Below are 25,251 nucleotides of genomic sequence, written 5' to 3' on the forward strand. Positions count from 1 at the left end.
AGAAGAGTTGGACATGATTTAGTGACTAAACAACAACAACAACAAATGATCCTAGAGTTTAGTTATTTGAAATTTTAACAAGAATAAAGAAAGAATTCAGCATCATGTTGGATAGATGCTACCTGTGTGATTTAGACTAGGCTTTTGAATTCCCTAACCTCATCTGTGGAAGTGAAAAATAGATTTAAGGGACTAGATCTGATAGAGAGAGTGCCTGATGAACTATGGATGGAGGTTCATTACATTGTACAAGAGACAGGAACCAAGACCATTCCCATGGAAAAAAAATGCAAAAAAGCAAAATGGCTGTCTGAGGAGGCCTTACAAATAGCTGTAAAAGAAGAGAAGCAAAAAGCAAAGGAGAAAAGGAAAGATATAAGCATCTGAATGCAGAGTTCCAAAGAACAGCAAGGAGAGATAAGAAAGCCTTCCTCAGCGATCAGTGCAAAGAAATAGAGGAAAACAACAGAATAGGAAAGACAAGAGATCTCTTCAAGAAAATCAGAGATACCAAGGGAACATTTCATGCAAAGATGGGCTCGATAAAGGACAGAAATGGTATGGGCCTAAGAGAAGCAGAAGATATTAAGAAGAGGTGGCAAGAATACACAGAAGAACTGTACAAAAAAGATCTTCACGACCAAGATAATCACAATGGTGTGATCACTGACCTAGAGCCAGACATCTTGGAATGTGAAGTCAAGTGGGCCTTAGAGAGCATCACGACGAACAAAGCTAGTGGAGGTGATGGAGTTCCAGTTGAGCTATTTCAAATCCTGAAAGATGATGCTGTGAAAGTGCTGTACTCAATATGCCAGCAAATTTGGAAAACTCAGCAGTGGCCACAGGACTGGAAAAGCTCAGTCTTCATTCCAATCCCAAAGAAAGCTCAAACTACTGCACAATTTCACTCATCTCACACGCTAGTAAAGTCATGCTCAAAATTCTCCAAGCCAGGCTTCAGCAATATGTGAACCGTGAACTTCCAGATGTTCAAGCTGGTTTTAGAAAAGGCAGAGGCACCAAAGATCAAATTGCCAACATCCGCTGGATCATGGAAAAAGCAAGAGAGTTCCAGAAAAACATCTATTTCTGCTTCATTCATTATGCCAAAGCCTTTGACTGTGTGGATCACAACAAACTGTGCAAAATTCTGAAAGAGATGGGAATACCAGACCACCTGACCTGCCTCTTGAGAAACCTGTATGCAGGTCAGAAAGCAACAGTTAGAACTGGACATGGAACAACAGTTCAGTTCAGTTCAGTTCAGTCGCTCAGTTTTGTCCGACTATTTGTGACCACATGAATCACAGCACGCCAGTCCTCCCTGTCCATCACCAACTCCCGGAGCTCACCCACACTCATGTCCATCGAGTTGATGATACCATCCAGCCATCTCATTCTCTGTCGTCCCCGTCTCCTCCTGCCCCCAACCCCGCCCAGCATCAGAGTCTTTTCCAGTGAGTCAACTCGTCGCATGAGGTGGCCAAAGTATTGGAGTTTCAGCTTTAGCATCAGACTGGTTCCAAATAGGAAAAGGAGTAAGTCAAGGTTGTATATTGTCACCCTGCTTATTTAACTTATATGCAGAGTACATCATGAGGAATGCTGGGCTGGAAGAAGCACAAGCTAGAATCAAGATTGCTGGGAGAAATATCAATAACCTCAGATATGCAGATGACACCACCCTTATGGCAGAAAGTGAAGAGGAACTAAAGAGCCTCTTGATGAAAGTGAAAGAGGAGAGTGGAAAAAGTTGGCTTAAAGCTCAACATTCAGAAAACTAAGGTCATGGCATCTGGTCCCATCACTTCATGGCAAATAGATGGGGAAACAGTGTCAGACCTTTATTTTGGGGGGCTCCAAGATCACTGCAGATGCTGATTGCAGCCATGAAATTAAAAGATGCTTACTCCTTGGAAGGAAAGTTATGACCAATCTAGATAGCATATTAAAAAGCAGAGACATTACTTTGCCAACCATGGTCCGTCTAGTCAAGGCTATGGTTTTTCCCGTGGTCATGTATGGATGTGAGAGTTGGACTGTGAAGAAAGCTGATCGCCAAAGAATTGATGCTTTTGAACTGTGGTGCTGGAGAAGACTCTTGAGTCCCTTGTCCTGCAAGGAGATCCAACCAGTCCATTCTAAAGGAGATCAATCCTGGGTGTTCATTGGAAGGAGTGATGCTAAAGCTGAAATTCCAATATTTTGTCCACCTCATGGGAAGAGTTGACTCACTGGAAAAGACTCTGATGCTGGGAGGGATTGGGGTCAGGAGGAGAAGGGGATGACAAAGAATGAGATGCTTGGATGGCATCACCGACACAATGGACATGAGTTTGAGTGAACTCCGGGAGTTGGTGATGGACAGGGAGGCCTGGTGTGCTGTGATTCATGGGGTCACAAAGAGTCGGACATGACTGAGCAACTGAAATGAACTGAACTGAACCTCATCTGTGAAATAGGGAAAACCATTTTGCTTTTTAGGGTTGTTGGACTAATTGATATTATGCATGTAAAGCATTAGGGCTTCCCTGGTAGCTCAGCTGGAAAGAATTCACCTGCATTGCAGGGGAACCTGGTTCAATTCATGGGTCCAGAAGACCCCCTGGAGAAGGGATGGGCTACCCCCTCCAGTATTCTTGGGCTTCCCTGGTGGCTCAGATGGTAAAGAACCCATCTGCAATACAGGAGACCTGGCTTCAGTCCCTGGATTGGGAAGATCCCCTGGAGAAGGAAATGGCAACTCACTCCAGTATTCTTGCCTGGAGAATCCATGGACAGAGGAGCCTAGTGGGCTATAGTCCATGGGGTTGCAAAGAGTCGGACAGGTCTGAGCGACTTTCACTTTTCATATAAAGCATTGGCTTCCCCAGTGGCTCAGTGGTAAAACATCTGCCTGCAGTGCAGGAGATGGTGGTTCGATCCCAGGATTGGGAAGATCCCCTGGAGGAGGCAGTGGCTACCCACTCCAGTGTCCTTTTTGGACAATCCCATGGACAGAGGAGCCTGGCAGCTTACAGTCTGTGGAGTCGCAAAGAGTTGGATGCAACTGAGCACACACACCTAAAGCATTAACCCCAGTGATTAGCAAAGAAGTAATATAGAAGCTAAAATACATGCATTAATAATAATAATAAAAGAAATATTATTACACCAAAGTTACTTCAGACTTTAAATAGTTTTCTTCAATGTTGGTAAACATTGAAGTAATATCCCAAGATTTTCATCAAAAGAGTTTGCTTAATACTCAAAAAATTACCTGGCTCTATTTTCCCTATTCAGGTAAAATCAGAAAAAGAGTTGGCATCCTTGAATGTTATATTTAATCTAGAAAAGCAACTTCTTAAAATGTTATATCTTTCTGCAGTGCTAAAATGCCAACCTGTAGTGATTTCAATCAGAGATTTTTCTAACCTAAGAAATATTTAAATCACATAAATGTATATATATATAATTGAGTCAAAAGTAGAAATATAAAGATACAGCCACTATCTACAACATGTACCACAGAATTTCTGCATAAATCTACCTAGATTTCATAGTGGAGCATTTATACTTTTCACAGTGATCTGTTTTCCCATCAGAGTGTGCAATATCTTTTATTGGAGATGGCAGAATCACTGATTGACTCTGAATGTAGGTATTAAGACATAAAAGACCCTGATTCTGGGAAAGATTGAGGGCAGGAGGAGAAGGGGACGACAGAGAATGAGATGGCTGGATGGCATCACTGACTCAATGGACATGAGTTTGAGTGAACTCCGGGAGTTGGTGATGGACAGGGAGGCCTGGAGTGCTGTGGTTCATGGGGTCGCAAAGAGTCGGACACGACTGAGAGGTTGAACTGAACTGATTAAGACATAATTTGTGTTCTAATAGTAGCCAGCAATGCCCAGTGGTACTCATAAGTACACCATGTTAAGAATTTCATTTTTTCACCAAAGTCCTTTTGAGTTAATCTGAGTTTTGAACACATGCCAAGTGCTAGTCTTGCAATGGATATAGAAAGACTCCAAAGATATGGCCTTTTATTTCTACCCCAGATAAATACCACAGGGAAAATAGTTCGGATAACATGGCAGGTGGGGAACAAGCAGTGACCTGATTCAGGCGAGCTGGCAGGTGGAACAGAAAACAGCCTCTATCTTCTCCCTGAAGAACAAGTGAGGTCATTTACTGAGAATGATGAGGACTGGACCATGTAAAACATCTTGAAGAAAATGAGCACGGTCTCAAATGAAAGAGAAACTTGACCGAAAGTCAAGGTTTAGTGTTTTCTTTTAATCATCTATTCTTCACTAGACACATGAGCAGAATTTGGCTTGACTGTTCCTAATTTTACATCAGGAAAATTCTAGGGAGCTCTAAGAAGGACAAACTATTGCATGTCACCTAAGACTTGAATGAGGCTTCCCAGGTGGCTCAGTGGTAAGGAATCCACCTGCCAATGCAGGAAATGCAGGTTTGATCCCTGGATCAGGAAGATCCCCTGGAGAAGGAAATGGCAACCTGCTCCAGTATTCTTGCCTAGAAAATCCCATGGACAGAGGAGGCCAGTGGACTACAGTCCATGGGTTGCAAAGGGGCAGACATGACTTAGCGACTGTTAAGAATCAAACACATTATTTTCCATCTACTTCTTCCTCTCTTTCGGGCTAGTAAGAGTCCCCAGAGTCATCAGCTCTCTGGAAAGTTTGTGTTTACTGATTAGGCTGCTTTCCTCCCCTGCGTTAAGGGTTCATGGTGTACTCAGAGGCAGCATGAACTAACCTCAAGTAGTTTACCACCAGAGGATCACAGTTAAATTAGACTGAGATTTCAGTGACCTTTCCTACTTTTTTTTTGGTCTGACAGAATAAAGGTCTAAGAATGTTCAGAAGATGAGCTGGATGTGGATGAAAAGATACAGACTGAGTGTGTCAAAGTTTCCATTAGGAAAACAGAAGGGTTCTTGCCAAATAGAAACACACAGAAAGAATGTTCGCTGCATTTCCACCCCTTCCCTTTCACTGCTGCTTCAGACTGTTGCCAGCTCCATTTACAAACTCTTTAAGAGTGTATCTGCAACAATATCCCCAAACTAGAGGGAGAAGAAGAAGAACCCCAGACAAAACACTTTGTCACAGTGAAGTGTTGGATGTTCGTCTCAACTGGAGTCCACAGGCCTTGGTCCAAGCTTCCCTCTCCCCACAGCTCTCCATCGTCACAGCCCTCTGGGAAGGGGGACCCTGTCTCCAGCTCCTGAACTTGTTTTCTCATTTCTGTTCCTAAGCTCATGTTCTTCCTGATACTTCCAATGCTTTTGTCCCTCCTTGTCCACCTGAAAAATTCTGTGAATCAGTCAAGTTGTTCAGTCGTGCCCGACTCTTGCAATCCCATGGACTGTAGCCTACCAGACTCATCCATCCATGGAGTTTTTCAGGCAAGAGTGCTGGAGTGGGTTGCCATTTCCTTCCCCAGGGTATCTTCCCAACCCAGGGATCGAACCCAGGTCTCCCACATTGCAGGCAGACGATTTACCATCTGTGTCACCAGGGAAGCCCGAAAAAATTCAGCCCATTTCTTAAAACCTCATTCAGTCCATCTTCTGAGTCCATCCCAGAGATGGCTTTATCCATCCCTTCCCACCCTCCACCCTAATCCCTGCCATTCTGGTCTTCTAGCCAGTGCAAACCTTCATCCTCCTTTATATTCACGTAGCATTTTTCACATAGGGCCATTATGATTGGCTTCTGTGTTGAGCCATCTTTACTTGTTCATACTACAACAACACCATGCTTACCTTTCACTAGACAATGTGCTTCTCTAGGGCAGAGGCTGTGTCTTGTTCATATATGTTGTAATGTCTCGCTTTGGGTTAATGCTTGCTAAATGTTCCTGAATGAGTGGGTAAAAATCCACCCAATAATGCAAATGCAGAATTGGATATATCTGTTCACAGTTGAAATCCACTGTCTCAGTAAATCCTATAACTCTGTGAGCCATCCTATGTTATTCACTCTGTCCCTGGTGGGTTAGCTAGGAAGGAATTGGCCTGCAATGCGGGAGACCTGGGTTCGATCCCTGGGTTGAGAAGGTCCCCTGGAGGAGGGCATGGCAACCCACATCAGTGTTCTTGCCTGGAGAATCCCCATGAACAGAGGAGCCTGGTTGGCTACAGTTCATGTGGTTGCAGAGTCGGACATGACTGAGTAAGCACACACATCTGTATAGGGGTCATGACGAGGGTAGTCCTGTTTCTCTGTCTGCTTGGTCCCGCCCAGTGTATTGCTATTCAGTGCAGGTCCTCCTGTGCATGGCATTTGGGTCAAGGCTGCACAACTCAAAGTGAGGTAATTTTTTGGCTCTGATTGTCGGATCCTTTGATTATCGTAGATCAGATGTTGCTGTCTGACTCAATTATCTGATTTTTCTGGTTTGGCATGTTGGAGTGATCAGATTGACTGGATAAATCTCAACTATCTGCTTTATATTGGCCTGTATGGATGGCTTCACGGGCCAAGTGAACACCCCACCCTGGACTTCTTCATTTTTGACATAGTGATAGTTTATTGTAAACATTTGCAAATTGATTTGAAGATTTGGGGCGGTGGTGGTGGGGTACTTGGAGCATTCTTTTATCAACTAGAAATCACCATCAGGCTGTCAGATGAAATTGGGTTATTCTCTGCAAACATAACACATAGATAGGAGGTCTCTGTAAGATAAGCCGAAGCCACAGAAAGTTGAATTTGGCACTTCCTCCAACCTTCCAATCAGTTATTTTGTTTATATGATCCAGCTTTCCATTGTTTCTGTTACCCAGGGAAAATAATTGAAAAATGAAAAGAGACTATTTTTGTGATGTAGAAAAGCTTTATCAACATGGAACATGAGTTTCCATGAGAAGTAGCTCCCATGTTCAAATGGATGAAGTTTCTTTTAAAAAAATATTTATTTATTTTTCTGCGTCAGGTTTTAGTTGCGACATTTGGGCTTAGTTCCTCTGCTGCATGCAGAATCTTAGTTCACTGCCTAGGGATCGAACCAGCATCCCCCTGCATGCCCAGGCAGATTCTTAACCACCGGACCACCAAGGAAATAAATCCCTGGATGAGGTTTTTATTTAGAAGTTTCCTTTATAACAAACATGGGCTTTCCTGGTAGCTCAGATGGTAAAGCATCTGCCTACAATGCGGGAGACCCGGGTTCGATCCCTGGCTCGGAAAGATACCCTGGAGAAGGCAATGGCACCCCACTCCAGTATTCTTGCCTGGAAAATCCCATGGACCAAGGAGTCAAAGGTTACACAGAATTTGGTCTGATTATGTTGATCACCACGAATGAACTTAATTTGACCCAGCATCTGTATCTAAACTGTATGTGTCATGTTGTTTTTTAATTGCTAGGTCATGTCCGACTTTGCAACCCCACAGACTGTAGCCCGCCAGGCTCCTCTGTCCATGGGATTTTTCAGTCATGAATACTGAAGTGGGTTGCCATTTCCTTTTCCAGGGGATCGTCTCATACTTCCAGGAATCGAAATAGGAGTCTTCCTCATTACAGACAGATTCTTTACCATTGAGTCACCAGGGAACATGTGTATGTGTTCTAGATCCCCATAAATACTACACACCAAGAGTTTCTTTCATGCAATGACCATTGTTACAAATAATTTGTAACTCTGAGGTGTAAGATATCTTGCTTAACAAGGACATCTGCCGTTCCCAAGGACCCTCATCCTCCACCTCTTGCCTCCTCGTTGTCCTTGTTTGATTTCCAGAAACTGAGCAAAAAGAACATTTTTAAGGTATATATTTGCCTGTTACAAACCCATAGTTTCCTGTCTTTTGTGAGTCTCTTCTAGTTCCTGCTACCCAACTCCGACCATGCCTTGTGGAAAAGTAAGATACATGCAGTAAAATCTAGGTCAAGTATGTTGCATTTCTGTACAACTTCTTCTGGGTTTTGTAGGGCCCTTGAGACATAGGCCTTGCCTTGTTTTCACAGTTACCATCCTTCTGTAGAAATTTATGAAATGATCTTTAATAGGACTTTGTCATCGGAAACATTCCTTTCTGTAGCAGAGGTTGAGACAGGAAGGAACTACTGCTCCATGCCATCTCTCAGGAAGGGTGCAGGAGAGCAGTAGCAGCTGGCCTTTATTTGCAAGTAGTCCGTTTACTAGTCATTCCATCCCACCAGTTTGTCACCGTGTTGAGTAAATAATGTAGTAGGAAGTGTGACTGTTTTTTATTATTTCTCCTGTTGTGTGGCTAACATCATAATATTTTTGTTTTATGCAGGCATGAGACCAGATTTAAGCAACGAATGCTGGAACTGACAGACACTAACAACATTGCCTACTTATTCCTCTCAGCTGCCAACAGATGGCTGGAGGTCAGAACGGTACGTTCATTTCATGATTTCGAAATGGAAACCACACAGAGAAGAGGCCTGATGCAAAGAGGGAGACAGTTGTAAAAACTAGGCTTCCACTGAGATTCAACATTCACTCCACATTTTCTGGACTTTAGCTCAGGTTTTTTATGGTATGGATGAAATTTGTCATGATGTTTTTAGCTAATGGCAAGACAGATAGCCCCAAAAGCAAAAATTCATTTTGTGTTTTCATTAGTGGCCAGATGACATAAGTTAATGGAATAGCAAATGTTTGTATAACTTCAGGTTGTTTTTTTTTTTTCAAAATTTGACGAGTGAACAGATGTACTCACTTCTACTGAACTGGACCAGCCTGGAAGAGATGGCAGCTTTCTATTTTAAGCCAGTGGAGGGTCATGTTAGCCCAAATGTAAAAAATTACAGTTATTCATCTGTTGCCTTCTTCTGTCCTGTATAAAGGAGGAGAATGGGTATAAGCTTCGGCATTGTACAGACTTGGTCTAGCAAGTTAGCGAATTTATTTGGGTCCCAGTTTGCCATTTGTAAACTAGGGGTATGACCTCATGGGTGTGTTAGGTTTAAAAATAGTAATATAATTCCTGTAGCTCACTTGTCGGCAGGTACACTCAACAAATGTCTTTTGAATGGATGGATGCCTGGATGAATGAATAAATGAATGGAAATGGTACCTGCCTTGGTAAGTGGTTAATGAGTCAACCACTCCTAATAAATGAAAGAGGAGATGGGTTAGACCCAAGTTCCAGAGCGAAGGAGATGTCGTTTGCAGACTGGGCTGTGTAATCTGCAGTATGAATAAGCAACTTTGGTAGAAATAATGAATTGACTGTCATCTTTTCTTAAAAAATAATTATCAGTTTGTGAAAAGCAAAAAGAAGTTTATCTGCATTATTGTTAAGAACCTCACTTCCACTGATTAAGCATCCCTGTCATATGAAGGCTCTCTTTCAAAACTCAGTGGATCAGAGAGGGCATCTGGGAATGGGAATTTGATAAAGTGCAAGGAAGGAGCCCAAATTAAAATCTGAATTGTTGATGGATGGACAACATATTGATAGAGAATCTTGGGTCCCCCTGTAAGCTGTAGTTGTCATAATTTGTCACTAATAACAGAGATTATCTACCACTATATTGTGTTGTGTTGTGTTATTGCATAGAAATTATCCAGCAACATAACACAATTATATTTCACAAATTTTAAATAGATAAGAAATTTCTTCCAGATCACTGTGGGGGTTGGAAGGGATAGGGCAGAGATTTTCCAATTACCTAGAAGTAACAGAAAGGCAGGCGAATGTTTAGGATTTATAACAGAAACAAAATACTATTCCTAGATCTTACCCAGACCCTAAATCCTTGCTTTAAGCTTCTGTTTGTTTGCTCAAATCTGTTTTCTCCGAGGAAAAGAAATCATATCTGAATAACAAAACTAGTGATGAAATAGCTTAATCAAAGAATGTCCTAAAATCACAGGGGGTGAAATGTCAGTAGTTTCCTTTGTGTTTGATTTTCCTGATGTTGAAGATCAAGTGTGTTTTTTAGGAATGAGTGTATTTGCTTTGGACTTGAGGTGTGTCTGACTTGCCTTCTGCTTCTTCTCTTTAGCACTTCCTACTGTCAGGTTAATGGACAAACGTTTAACAAGAATCTTCAAGCAAACCATATGTTCTGCTCTTGTAGCCAGAAGACAAGATATTAGAGCATTCAGACTGCCAAGAAAGGGAAGGTCAGGAAAAATTAGAGAGAAACAACAGCCAGATTCAGAGTGGGTTAGTTTAGCTTGCCTCATACCCTACTACTTAATTCCCCCATTAAAGGCAGCTGGACCTACTTGAACATAAATGAATTCTAGTTCCACTTGTAGAAATCTAAAATACATCTATGTATATATATATATATATATATATATATATATGATATTTGAAAAAATAAGGGCAGAATCTGACATTCATTTTATTACCTTATAACACATCTGTTTTTGTGTCTTTTTTTCTTTTCTGTGTATTATAATCTTTCCACAACTTGCTATCAGGTCTCATTACCAGATCTGTCCCTTAAAAACCAACACAAAAAAGTTATAGAGTCCTTTGCTCTATTTCTGATGAGTAAATATAAAATTTGGTAAGAAACTTGTTGATTTATTGCAACATTCTACACATATCTGCTGGTAGAATTCAAGGTCGAGTCTTGTGGATGATTTTGTCTCTTTTATCTCTCATATTTGTTTATCAATAAGTTTATGTGGGTATAAAGAACCTGCCTGCAAATGCAGAAGACATAAGAGACCCTGGTACGATCCGTGGGTTGGGAAGATCCCCTGGAGGAGGGCATGGCAACCCACTCCAGTGTTCTTGCCTGGAGAATCCCATAGACAGGGGAGCCTGGTGGGATACCGTCCATGGGTTGCAAAGAGCTGGACATGACTAAGGCAGCTTAGCACACACACACATACACAAATGCTCACATACACACATACTCTTCTAGACAATCCCAGAAATCCAACTTGAAACCAGTCAGACTTATTCTCCTATTCTGTACACTGAAAGTACAGAGTTTTCATTCAGTTCAGTTCAGTCCAGTCGCTTAGTCGTGTCTGACTCTTTGCAACCCCATGAATTGCAGCACGCCAGGCCTCCCTGTCCATCACCAACTCCCCGAGTTCACTCAAACTCATGTCCATCGAGTCGGTGATGTCATCCAGCCATCTCATTCTCTGTCATCCCCTTCTCCTCCTGCCCCCAATCCCTCCCAGCATCAGGGTCTTTTCCAATGAGTTTTCATTAGAACTGGAATATTTAGAACATTAGAATGTTTATTTGAATATAAATGCTATAATCCAAGAACATATGTGCCACAATAGGAGTGTTGAATAAATAGAACAGATAACTCTAATTAGGAAATAACCTTTCTCCCAGTTGTACACATGTAAATGACCTCATTACTACTGTGCATCACTGGAGACACAATTTCAGTTTGAAATAAATGGATCTTGTTTCAGAAATATAAGAAATGTAAGTGTTCAGATATAGGACCTTGGAGATGGGTGTGAACTGCTCTCTGAACCCCACAGCTGCCTTGCAGAGTACATCATGAGGAACGCTGGGCTGGAAGAAGCACAAGCTGGAATCAAGATTGCTGGGAGAAATATCAATAACCTCAGATATGCAGATGACACTACCCTTATGGCAGAAAGTGAAGAGGAACTCAAAAGCCTCTTGATGAAAGTGAAAGAGGAGAGTGAAAAGGTTGGCTTGAAGCTCAACATTCAGAAAACAAAGATCATGGCATCTGGTCCCATCACTTCATGGGAAATAGATGGAAAAACAGTGGAAACAGTGTCAGACTTTATTTTTTTGGGCTCCAAAATCACTGCAGATGCTGATTGCAGCCATGAAATTAAAAGACGCTTGCTCCTTGGAAGGAAAGTTATGACCAACCTTGATAGTATATTAAAAAGCAGAGACATTACTTTGCCGACCAAGGTCCATCTAGTCAAGGCAATGGTTTTTCCCGTGGTCATGTATGGATGTGAGAGTTGGACTGTGAAGAAAGCTGATCGCCGAAGAATCGATGCTTTTGAACTGTGGTGTTGGAGAAGACTCTTGAGAGTCCCTTATACTGCAAGGAGATCCAACAAGTCCATTCTAAAGGAGATCAATCCTGGGTGTTCATTGGAGGGACTGATGCTAAAGCTGAAACTCCAATACTTTGGCCACCTCATGAGACGAGCTGACTCACTGGAAAAGACTCTGATGCTGGGAAAGGTTGGGGGCGGGAGGAGAAGGGGACGACGGAGAATGAGATGGCTGGATGGCATCACCGACTCTGTGGACATGAGTTTGAGTGTACTCCGGGAGTTGGTGATGGACAGGGAGGCCTGGCGTGCTGTGATTCATGGGGTCGCGGAGAGTCGGACACGACTGAGCGACTGAACTGAACTGAACTGAAGTCATTTACAGCAAGATAAGGAATGAAAACCTCTATCTGGCCCACTGATACTGCATTGATCTTATCTACAGTATCAGCACAGCTGCCTCCATTCCCTATTCTTTGATATGTTAACCAGCAAATTAACAAAAATATTTGCTTATCGCAAATAATCTGGGAGCTCCTATAGCAGAAACACAGCCAATCGGTACCAGGATGGGAGCAACCTTGGGCAGAGCTCAGAAGAGGTGAGCAGGTCTCCTGATGTGGATCTGAGGAGCTCACCAACTCAGCAGATTCAAAAGCAGAGACATCAGTTTGCTGACAGAAGTCCATCTAGTCAAAGCTATAGTTTTTCCAGTAGTCATGTATGGATGTGGGAGTTCCTGACCATAAGGAAGGCTGAGCGCGAAAGAATTGTGGTGCTTTTGAACTGTGCTGCTGGAGAAGATTCTTGAGAGTCCCTTGGACAGCAAGGATATCAATCCTAAAGGAAATAACTCCTGAATATTCATTGGAAGGACTGATGCTGAAGCCGAAACTCCAATACTTTGGCCACCTACTGCAAAGAATCAGCTCTTTGGAAAAGACCCTGATGCTAGGAAAGATTGAGGACAGGAGTAGAAAGGAGCCACAGAAGGTGAGATGGTTGGATGCCATCACTGACTCAACAGCCATGAGTCTGAGCAAGCTCTGAGAGACAGTGAGGAACAGGGAAGCCTGCCGTGCTACAGTCCGTGGGATCGCAAAGAGTGGGACACGGCTGATGACTGAACAGCAAAATGACCTCCATGGAGAGAAAGGAGGAAGCTTATCATAGTTTCCCATGACTGTTTTTCCTTTTTTCTTCATTCTCAAGTTTAGTTTTCTGGAACAATGCCACTGAATTCTGTGGACAGACGATCTCCAAGAGAAGTAAGGGATAAAAGGATAAAAATACCTTTTTTGAATTTGGGAAGATCCCCAAGCCCCATCCAATTTTTATTATCTTTTTTAAAAAAAAAAATGGCTTTCATGTCTTTCTGGTCATGCTAGATAAGTGTTAAGGCAATTACAGAGTCTTCCCTGGTGGCTCAGTGGGTAAAGAATCTGCCTGCAATGCAGGAGACCTTGGTTCAATCCCCTGGGTTAGAAAGATCCCCTGAAGGAGGGCATGGCAACCCACTCCAGTATTCTTGAGAATCCCCATAGACAGAGGAGCCTGGTGGGCTACAGCCCATAGGGTCTCTAGAAATCAGACACTACTGACTGACTAACACAAATAAGACAGTTACAAAGTATTCCCTTTTTCTGGCTGAAGAGTGGTAGCCATGGAAGATGTAGCCTGCCCACCATGTTCATTTCATACTTATTCAGAATTGGGGGGGGAAAAATAAAGGTCACAGCACACAGTACTCAGAAAAGGACAAGAACCTAAAAGAATAATTTGGCTGGTAGAAAAGTAGCCAGACTGTGACCACCCAGGTTGCTTTGGCAGGGGAGGGGAGCATTTCTCCTCTGGGTGCCAAGTGAAGTGGACCACAATCATGTGCAGTGTGTCACTGCAGCCTAACCTTTGAATGCTGCTTACGTTCTTTTGTTCAGCACAGCATTTTCTGTTCATCCCTCTGCACTAAACAGTTCCAGTTCTTTGGCATTGGTGTTTCCATTTGCAAAAATTGTGTAACTCTATCTAAAGGGTGTCTTTCCAAGGCTTTGTCTTGCTGTGTGGTGAAAGGATAAAAGAAAAATCACATCAAGAAGCCAAAAAAAAAAAAAAAAAGTCTTTAGAATCAACAGGCTAAAGTGAAAATAATCTTCAGGGTGAACTTGTACGAGAGTCTATTTTGTGAAACAGTACAGAGCTGTTTTGAGTGTTTACAACTCCATTATAGACAGATGTGTGTTGATCTTGTCATGTGAAGACCCAGACACTCTGTGGAACCATAAATATTGACTTCTTGTTCTTAGACATGGATTTCTGAAGACTGTGAAAAAAGAGAGAGATGGTATTCCTATTAACTACTTATGAGGTTGTTTTACGGAAAAATATTATTTTCACTGTAATCCCACATAGAGAGAGAGGTCATTGAATCAGTAGAAATCTGACCAGAGGCTTCTCTTTTGACCTGGGGATCAAAGACTTCCCTTCTGGAGGGGAGTGTTAAGTTCCCAAACTCAATGGAAGTTATAATTTATCACAAATACAAATGTCCTGTGGTTGGGCCCTCTTTAAGAATGGAAATTCACATGTGTAGTAGCTTCTGTTTCCTAAGCAGAATCTCTCTTTCCATTGTATCATTTTGACTGAAAGTGTTTTCTTCAATGAATTGATTGGGTAGGACATAGAAAGCCTTAATGGGAGGACATGTGCTGCTAGCATGTGAGTTAATTCAGATGATCTGCTTGTCCTTTCTTACTGCTTTTAAGCCATTTTGTTGTTCACATTTGCAGTGGAAAGGAAAGGAGGTGTGGAAAGGTAGAATCACTGTATAATTCATTAAACTAGGGTAAGTTTAATGGTAAAGGAAATGGAAATGGGGAACTAACATACACTCTTATATTACCTATCAATTTCACGTGCCTATTACTGTTACAGTACTATTGGAAGGGAAGTGACTGGAATTTAGTTATTTTGCTATGAGATTTCTTGATAAACATGCACAAAAGGGCTTCCTCTCTTATTCAGGTCAGGTAAAATTCTGATCAAATGCCTCCCAAAAATCTCCAATTTCTTAGGAAAAAAAACATTATTGAGCAGGGGTAGTAATCCAGGAATGAGCTGGAAAGTATCTCATTGATATAACTAAAAGACAACACAAATAGCACTTTAAAATAAAATGATAAAAAAATATTTTATAAAAAATAAAATAACTTTGTTTTAGATACTAAACTGCAGACCTGTGCCTGTGCGCTAAGTTGCTTCAGTCGTGTCCGATTCTTCATTACCCTGTGGATCGTAGCCCACCAGACTCCTCTGTTCAAGGGATTTTCCAGGCAAGATTACTGGAGTGGGTTGCCATGCCCTCCTCCCAGGGGATCTTCCTGACCTACCAATTGAACCTGAGTCTCTAATGTCCCCTGCATTGGCAGGCAGGTTCTTTACCACTAGTGCCACAAATTGCAGACATACTGGTTTTTAAACTCTTACATATATTTGAATTTACTAGATTGTGAATTTGGCAATGGATTCATCCCCTGAAAAATCTGCTCTAACTGTACTTCAAAAAGCTATGCCTTGGGCACTTACCTGGCAGTCCAATGGTTTAACACTTCACCTTAACATTTCAGGGAGTGCTGATTCCTTAAATAGGTTGAATATAGGGGTGAATTGGTGGGTTGAGGAGGAAGAGTAGCTTAAGTGGTCTGCCCACCCCTTTGATGGTACTGTGTGCAGGGATCATACACAGTACCATGCTTCTGTTCCTGGCACCTTAGAAATGGCAGTTGATTTACAGCCTTTTTGTATCTTATTGTAAGTAATGACCCCAACAGCGCATGCATGCCATTATTTTTAGTCCCTTTCAGTTTCTTTGTACTCTCTTGCTGGAGGATTCATTTGTTCAGGTTCAGGCACTGCAGTAAAGGGTCCCAGGTCCCAGTTTATCTGACGGAAGACAGGAAGACCAGCATGATTGGAGCATGGTGAAGGAGTAGAAAAGGAATCTCAGATAAGGTCAGAGGAGGCAAGGTCTAGAACCCAGACTTTGCATCATCTGCGGCTTTGTAATTCATCAGAGTCTGAATTTGTTGTAAGTGCAATAAGAAGGCATTGATAACTCTAAACAGGGAAGTTATAGATACCTTTAAAAGACCATTGAATGAATGAGGCCCTTCTGAGGTCATCTGGGAGGAAGTGGAGAATAGAAACTAATAAAAAATACATTGTTTCAAACCCTTAAAGCAGGGATCCCCAACCTTTCTGACACCAGAGACCATTTTCATGGAAAGCAATTTTTCCATGAACCAGGGAATGGGGGGTGGTTTAGGGATGATTCAAGCGCATTACATTTACTGTGCACTCTATTTCTATTATTATTACATCAGCTCCACCTCAGATTATCAGGCCTAAAATAGTGGACCCCTGTCTTAAATTGTATGTTGCCCACAGAAATTTCTCAGAAACCAACTGGAATATTTCTTTGTATCATGCTGGGAGCATCTTGCTGGAAGTATCTCCTAGTGCTAACTTACTTTCTGAAACTTATCACATAAACTTTTTATGAGTCTCTTTAGAAAAGCTAATATTGGGAATAACAAATTTATAACATAGTGTTAAAAGTATTAACTTTAATGAGAGAGTGGGAAGGAAAAATTCATATTGTCGTAAATATTTTAGAAGTATTTAGGGGAACACATTGGTGTTTATAAAATATAAAAAAGCAGCCCAGGCTGGTTATATTCTACATTCATATAGTTGTTGCTTCAAATGAAGGGCGATCTGATTGTAAGTGACAAGCTGTTAATAAATGAATACACTGGATACAACGGAAGGAGCTATCAAAGGAATATTTACTAACTCTGTGGAATTTACTGCCTCGAGGGATTAAATCTCATGATTTCTTTCTTTATTCTTTGTAAGACCATGGGAATCATGACAGAATTAAATTTTAGTGCCTGTTTTAACCTTTGATGTTTTATGATGCACGTAAGCTTTTAAGCTTGCTTCAAACATTTGAAAATCATCCAGGGGGGAAAAGGACATCCTGTTACATGGAGGTGGGAAAGTCTAACTGATTTTTTTTTTTATTCCTTTCAAAATTCCTGTAAATTGGGTACTATTTCTATTTTCCAAAGAAGAAACTGAGTTACAAAGAAGAAACTGACTCATCTAAGTTCATTAGCTTGTAATTGACAAAGGCATCATTTGAACCCAGACCTGTGATTCCAAGGCTGGAATCATTGATTGCTCCCCAACAAGTTGATCCTTGATCCTAGTTTAAAAGTTGCAGAAGGACTTCCTTGGCTGTCCAGTGGTTAAGACACCACCTTTCAGTACAGGAGGTGCAAGTCCAATCCCTGTTCAGGGAACTAAGATCCCACGTGACTCGTAGTTAAAAAACCAAAACATAAAAGGTGATATTGTAAAAAAGTTTAATAAAGACTTTTAAAATGGTCCACATCAAAAGAGAAATCTTTAAAGAAAATAGAAATAAATAAATAAAAGAAAATAGATGTTGGGATGCACACGTGTGAGCTGATTTGAGAAGCCATTCTTGATTTCAGCATGCTAAACACTCTCTTACTGTCATTTAAGTCTTCTCACCTAATTACTAGTTATTTTTTTAAGGTATCAGAGATGTATCTTGCTAGAGAAGATCATCACCAGTAAGATGAGACTTGAGATAATTCTAGAAAGTGTTCATACCTGAAATTTGACCTGCTTCTGGCATGTGTGACACATCAGCCTGACAAATTTTAATGATTCTATTGACTATGGAAAATTCCATTAGCATTTTGTTAACATTTATATTGTCTTTAAGAAATAAAAAGTAAATACATAAAATTTATATATGTTTTATAAGTTAAAAATCCTGCTGCATGTTTTATGCCTGGCATTTTTTACTCAATGTAAAATGATGACCATTTCTCATTATTAAAATATTTAAAACATTATTTTTCATCACAGCAAGATATACAATACCATCACAAGTCTGTATGATGATTTATTTATTCATTCTGTGCTTCCCTGGTATAGGTATTCTGGGGCTTCCCTGGCAATTCATCTGGTAAAGAATCTGCCTGCAATTCAGGAGACCTGGGCTTGATCCCTGGGTTGGGAAGATCCCCTGGAGAAGGGAAAGTCCACCCACTCCAGTATTCTGGCCTAAGGAATTCCATAGGCTGTATAGTACATGGGATCAAAAACAGTCGGACACACTGAGCAACTTTCACATAGTAGGAAAATTTCCTTTTTTTCCCCAATTTTTTCCAATAGTAACAGCACTGAAATAAATCTCCTGATATACAAATCTAAAAAAAATGAAATTTCTTTTTCAAAGGATAAGACATAACAATGCCTAAAAATTTTGGGAAATGGAGGAGGAAGAGGGTGTAGAAAATAGACAAGTGCCCCCCATCTCTCCTTTGAGTTTAAGGTTGACCTTAATTAATTTTTAAATTTTCTGGAAAGAGTTTATCATTGAGTCATAATCAATTCAGATATTCTAAGACATGTTCATATTTCTAATTTAGGGAGAAAAACTACACTCATTCCTATTTCTATGCAATCTGTAGATTTAATGTCCCAGACTCTGAGTCCATATTATTGACAAAAATTTCAGATATTGATACAAATCCCAAGAAGCTAACTAGATACAAATTTCTCCCAAACCTGGTATAAACGCACATGAAATTCAAGGTAGAAAGTTAAGTTAAAAATAATTGCTTGTCTGGTAAAATTCAGTAGATAAGAAAAAAAAAAGAAAGAAAGAAAATCTTTCATGTGATCCTGGTCATGCCAAAAATTGCAGTTTAATTTCTGACCAGGTATTTACCATCTCTGAAAGCATTATCTGGGGGCCTTGCATCACTTCCCTTCCAGCCCTAAGACTGTGAGTTATTCTTCCCTACCTTCTGTAACCTTGTTCTGAAACCTCATAGGACACGCAATGAGTAAGGTCTATTCTGTTAGTCATCACCCAGGTTGATCGAGATCCTTAGTTTTAAGAACTTAGGGAAAATCTTTTAACATTTTTTCTCATTCTTTTTAGGATTATCTGGGAGCGTGCATTGTCCTCACTGCATCTATTGCATCCATTAGTGGGTCTTCCAATTCTGGACTGGTGGGCTTAGGTCTTCTGTATGCACTAACGGTAGGTATGGATGAAAACCTCTAGCTCTCTCTCTTTGTACTGCACTTGAGGTACTTTCCGTAGTTATCACCAACTCTTATTCATGGATGTTAGACGACTAGTTAGAAATTCATAACAAGATGATAGCCTACAAATAATAGTAGATTTGGGCCTAAACCAGCGTTTTGGGATGGCATGGATTCATTTCTGACGTTTTGAACCAATTTTTAGAAACTCCTCAAACACTGTGGTCAGAGTTCTCCCAAGATTGTTTGGGATTCTTGTCCTGAGTGGCTCACCACCCATTTAGGAACACTAATTCCCATGTGGGCTTCCCCGATAGCTCAGTTGGTATAGAATCCGCCTGCAATGCAGGAGACTCCGGTTCAATTCCTGGATCGGGGAGATCCGCTGGAGAATGGATAGTCTACCCACTCCAGTATTCTTGGGCTTCCCTTGTGGCTCAGCTGGTAAAGAATCTGCTGCAATGCAGGAGACCTGGGTTTGATCCCTGGGTTGGGAAGATCCCCTGGAGAAGGGAAAGGCTACCCACTCCAGTATTCTGGCCTAGAGAACTCTATGGATTGTATAGTCCATGGGGTCGCAAAGAGTCGATCACAACTGAGTGACTTTCACTTCACTTTCACTTCAACTCCCATGTGAATATAAATGAGGTACGTGGAAACATACAACTATCCACTGGGCAAGGAAGTCGGTACAGTCCACAAATCAATGACATTAGAGGACCATTGAAGAAGAGCAGATACCTCCTTTGCAGCATTAGCCCATGACATCCTCTCTGATCTCTGATACCCTGTAGCATTTATGAACTGTGCCCACTTGAACAGTCCAAGTCATCCTATCCCTTGATATCCAGTGTTCACAAAAACTGTTACTTTATTTGCTGTGTGCTCATTGTTTTTGTTACCTGACACAGATAACCAATTATTTGAATTGGGTCGTGAGGAACTTGGCTGATGTGGAGGTCCAGATGGGCGCAGTGAAGAAAGTGAACAGTTTCCTGACTATGGAGTCTGAGAACTATGAAGGCACCATGGGTATTGTTCTGAATATTATGGTGTTTCACCTAAATAGTTATTTAAGAATATTAGTTATGTGTCGGGCACATTGTCATTTTTGCTTTTGTTTTCCATTTCAATAGCCAGAGAATCTTCTCTCCTCTTGACTTTGCCTGATAAGGTACAACTGCATCTGAAAAGATGAAAAAAATCTTAGATACAACCAGAGTCCAAATAGATTTACCTAGTAATATTTAGAGAGGATTATAAAGATACTTGCTTCCCAGGTGGCATAGTGGTAAAGAATCCGCCTGTCAATGCAGAAGCCTCTGGAGGCTTAGGTTCAATCCCTGGGTCAGGAAGATCCCCTTGAGGAGGAACTAGCAACCCACTCCAGTATTTTTGTCTGGAAAATCCCATGGAGAGAGGAGCTTAACGAGCTGCAGTCCATGGGGTCACAAAGAGTCAGTCACGACTGAGCACACATGGAATGGTATAAAAATATTTGGACTTTATTATATTAATTACCAACCTCAACTATGAACTATTGTATTCTTTTTCTCAAGAGCTTATTAATTTAGATGCCAAGGAGCTTAGATCTTAAAATAACCAAGATTCTTAGCCTTGCTAGAATAAAACTTTCAGGAAATTCAACACTGAGGACAGAGTAATCTTCCTTAACTGCAAATCTCATGCTTAAAATGCATTGTGTTTCCTAAGTCCTTCAGTACCTCTTCCGCTCTTCGAGGACATGCAGCCGTTCATTGGTCAATCCTTCCTCACCTATCTAGTCTCATCTTTCATCAGCCACCTACATACCTTTCACTCTGGCCATACCAACACGCTATGCTTTCTTTTGATCTTTGTTCTTCTCTCTCTCTCTCTTTCATGTATATATATGAAACAAACTTCCCCACCTCTTATCCTTTAAGATTCATTTCAGGCACCATTTCCTCTTGAAGCCCTGCTGGAACTCCTGGGTTGCCACCATCTCTGCTCCCAGAGTACCTTGGATCGGCCTCTGTCATGTGATTTTGTGTGCAGTCCCATAGGGGCTAACTCACTTGCATGTGGTCCCCTGGGACACACTGAGCACCTTGAGACATGTCTTCACTCTCAGCTCCCTGCATAACACCTCTCACTTCTGAATCACTCAAATGTTTGAGGCCAGCCGACTGAACAAATGAATTCATTGACCGAGTGCTGAGAGACGTGATGTCCGTTAATGCTCCAAAACAAACACACAAAAACTATTTTTAAAGCTCTTAATTAAGAGACTTTTGCTCTGAATGTAATGTTAATTAAAAGAAAAAAACCCATATGGGAATTCTCTAGTGGGCCAGTGGTTAGGACTCCATGTTCTCACTGCCAAGGGCCAGGGTTCAATCCCTGTTTGGGGAACTAAGATCTTGAAAGCCACGCAATGCAGCCAAAATCCAAATAAATAAATATAATCTTTTAATTAAAGAAACTTTAAACCCAGAAGTAGCCTTACTATGACCTTAAATTTAGAAAACAATTATTATGTGTGTATGTATAAATGTATATAAGTACATGTGCTTTTCTTTCTACCTCTTTCTGTGTCTCTCTGTCTCTTCCTCTTCTCCATCTCCATCCTCCAGATCCTTCTCAAGTTCCAGAACATTGGCCTCAGGAAGGGGAGATCAAGATTCATGATCTGTGTGTCAGATATGAAAATAACCTAAAGCCTGTTCTTAAGCACGTAAAGGCTTACATCAAACCTGGGCAGAAGGTATGGAGTTCACTGTCATTTGATTTAATTCATACAGAACCTCAGATGGAACCACCCCATTACCACTTGAGCTCCTTAGACATGCCAGCCAAGGATCTTCTCACTGGGCTCCCATTATATTCCTTACACTTTATAGGTCAAATTATGTGCATAAAAGAGAAAAGGGGGAAAGTGGATCCAGATAAAGTATACATTCTTTAAACTGTATTGCCATTCATTCATCTCCCATGAAGATTAGAAAAGTGAACAATAGGCATGTTTTTCAAAATTTCTAGCTTTTGGCTCATGACCATTCCAGATGTCCCCTTGAGAACCTTTGTGTTTGTACTAGCTCTGGCCCCACAATGATTTATTTTAGTTATTGTAAAAAGAGCAAGTGTGCAGAAAAATGGACTCATTTTACTTTTTCTTATATAATAAAATCATCACTTCTGAGACAGAGTGGAGTACTTATTAGGTCAATGACATACTAAATGGAAAAATGAAGCCACAGAGGTGAAAAGCACAACCACATAGACGTAAAAAAGAGTCCAAGTGGAATCATTGAAGATTTGATGAAGACCCTGTGTTATTTTAATAATGATAATGCAGAAGGGAGACCTGAGACGAGAACGACAATTTTAATGTAACTTTAAATAGAGTTGCAGTTTTATCATGGTGTCTTATCTAAGTTAAAAATGCTTTGCCTACTTTTTTCTTCTGAGTCCTCTTCTCTCTGAGTGACAGTTGCTTTCTTAGGTGGGCATATGTGGTCGCACTGGCAGTGGGAAGTCATCATTATCTCTGGCTTTCTTCAGAATGGTGGATATATTTGATGGTGAGTTACTAACTAAACTTTTTCATTAGCCATGTGATACTCTTCCGTTAAAAAAAAAAAAGCAATATCTACTTACCTAGTCCTGCAACAATAAAATATATTTAGAATGACTTCAGTATTCTTGCCTGGAAAATGCCATGGACAGAGGAGCCTGGTAGGCTACAATCCATGGGGTTACAAAGAGTCTGTCATGACTGAGCACGCGTTACTACTACTACAACTACTGCTGTGTCCTACAGCCCATGGTTTGAGGCAGGTATTCCAGATAAATGGGCTTCCTGGGTGGATCAGTGGTAAAGAATCTTCCTACCAATGCAAGAAGATGCAGGAGATGTGGGTTTGATCCCTGATCCCCTGGAGGAGGAAATGGCAACCCACTCCAGTATTTTTACCTGGAGAATCCCATGGACAGAGGAGCTTGGCAGGCTAAAGGGTCACAAAAAGTTAGACACAACTGAGCATGCACGCATCCCAGATAAACAGTTTAGGAGTAAAGAAAAAAAGGAACTGAGAAATAAAATTATTAGCCCTAAACTCAGCTCTAGAAATTATTGTTAATGAATTTTATTAAATTAGTAAAGTGAAAACAAGGCCACTCATTATGAAGAGCAGCAGATGGAAGTGGCATTTCAAGAAGAAGGAAGAGAGAAAAAGACTGTCTAGTTTCCTACACACTAAAAGCACATTTCTTTCCATTAAAGGAAAAATAGGAGATAAATAATCTACATTTTAATTTTAGTGCATGACTCTTATTATCATCTTCTTAATAACATGGTTTAATGATGTTGGATGTTTTGGGAGGAGGTGACCATTGCTAATAAAGTGCCAAGGACATGCTGACAATATACAAAAATATTTATTCATCTGCAAGATTATTAATAGTATCATACATGAAGTAATCTCATATTTGTTTTAGAAAAAATATGTGACATTATTTAGTCTATTAAGTGACCTATAAATAGGCCAGCACATATGCCATCTTGAATGAAACGGGAGCCATCAGCTCAAGAATTGCTTAAATATTATCTCTAATCATTGTGATAATAGTGATAGTACTTCACATTTTTATTATACTTGACAGGTTACATTATTTAATCTACACAACAACTCAGTGAAATAAAGAGGTCAGTTTATAAACAACGAAGTTTAACTGTGGTCATTGCAGGGCTTGGGACTTAGATTTAGCAAAGAGATAGCTATCCACCTCCAGATGAGCCCCTCTAGCACCTCACTCTTTCCATGGCTGGTAATAATACACAGATCCTTTAAGGATTTTCTGTGGGATTTCCATTATAATACAATTGCAGGATCCAAGACGATTGAAACTTTTCATTAAAAAACTGTCACTATGATGGAACATATTAGATTAGCCATAGCCTCATGAGTTCAGAAACATCATTTCAGCCCCCATGAGGACTATGATGACTGATTATCTTTTTAATACCATTAGGCGATTGAGATTTTAATAGATAATATATTATACCCAGAAGAAAGTTTAATCTAATCACCTTACCTGCTCTTGAATCTAAATGCAGCAGAAAAGGGACTCTAATTGCCATTCTTCTCTTAGCATGCTTATCTCATAGAGCAATATTATCTTTGCACAAAACAAGATCATAAAATCTATCAAGGTAAGGAAAAGTCATCAAGATTGCACAAGTTCATGTACAGTGAAATTTATTAAGAGTTGATACCTATGTCATAGAATTTACTTTCTTACTTGTACTGTACTGTACTGTACTCCTCAATCAGTAAATGAGCAAAGAGACTTCTCTGATGGTGGTCTAGTGATTAGAAATAGACGCCCTCACCGTTGTGGCCCAGGTTTGTTTCCTGGTCAGGGAAGCCTTTCTTCTTGGGCTTCCCTGGTGGCTCAGATGGTAAAGAATCTGCCTGCAATGCAGGAGACCCGGGTTCAATCCCTGGATCAGGAAGATCCCCTGGAGAAGGGAATAGCAACCTACTCCAATATTCTTACCTGGAGAATTCCATGGACAGAGGAGGCTGGAAGTCTACAATTGCAAAGAGTTTCAAAGAGTTGCAAAGAGTTGGACATAACTGAGCGACTAACATGGACAGTCCAGTGGTTAAGCATCTGAGCTTCCATTACAGAGGGCACAGATTCCGTCCCTGCTCAGGGAACTGAGAGCCTGAATGTCACTTGGTGTGGCCAAAAAATAAATGAAAACAAATATTAAAAATAAATAAATATAACACAATATTGTTAATCAGCTATACCCCACTACAAAGTAAAAAGATTTTTGAAATATATAAGTAAATAAATAGACGAGTGAATAAGACAAAAATGCCTGTCTTCAATAACCTAATATTCTAGTTAGGGGAGAGTGCTATGCTTAGTCTCTCAGTTGTGTCTGACTCTTTGTGAACCCATGGACTGTAGCCTGCCAGGCTCCTCTGTCCATGGGGATTCTCCAGGCAAGAATACTGGAGTGGGTTGCCATGCCCTCCTCCAAAGGATCTTCCTAACCCAGGGATCGAACCCAGGTCTTCTGCATTGCAGGCAGATTCTTTACTGTATGAGCCACACAATTAAAAAGA

The 25,251-nt window shown here is 40.8% G+C and overlaps 1 protein-coding gene across 6 annotated transcripts in view; it reads left to right on the forward strand.

The window, feature by feature from the left end:
- ABCC9 (ATP binding cassette subfamily C member 9) overlaps positions 1–25,251 on the forward strand; it is a 163,191-nt gene that overhangs the window by 118,639 nt on the left and 19,301 nt on the right. For all 6 annotated transcript variants that reach the window (XM_088837284.1, XM_088837281.1, XM_088837283.1 and 3 more), the window contains 5 exons: positions 8,289–8,391; positions 19,023–19,124; positions 20,041–20,161; positions 21,745–21,875; positions 22,614–22,692. In XM_088837284.1, the coding sequence (XP_088693410.1) occupies positions 8,289–8,391; positions 19,023–19,124; positions 20,041–20,161; positions 21,745–21,875; positions 22,614–22,692 (536 nt within the window). The remainder of the gene's footprint in view (positions 1–8,288; positions 8,392–19,022; positions 19,125–20,040; positions 20,162–21,744; positions 21,876–22,613; positions 22,693–25,251) is intronic.

The sequence above is a fragment of the Moschus berezovskii genome, chromosome 6 (genome assembly GCF_049115385.1).
Source record: "Moschus berezovskii isolate FMDL1 chromosome 6, NW_MosBer_1.0, whole genome shotgun sequence".
In the NCBI taxonomy this organism is placed as follows: domain Eukaryota; kingdom Metazoa; phylum Chordata; class Mammalia; order Artiodactyla; family Moschidae; genus Moschus; species Moschus berezovskii.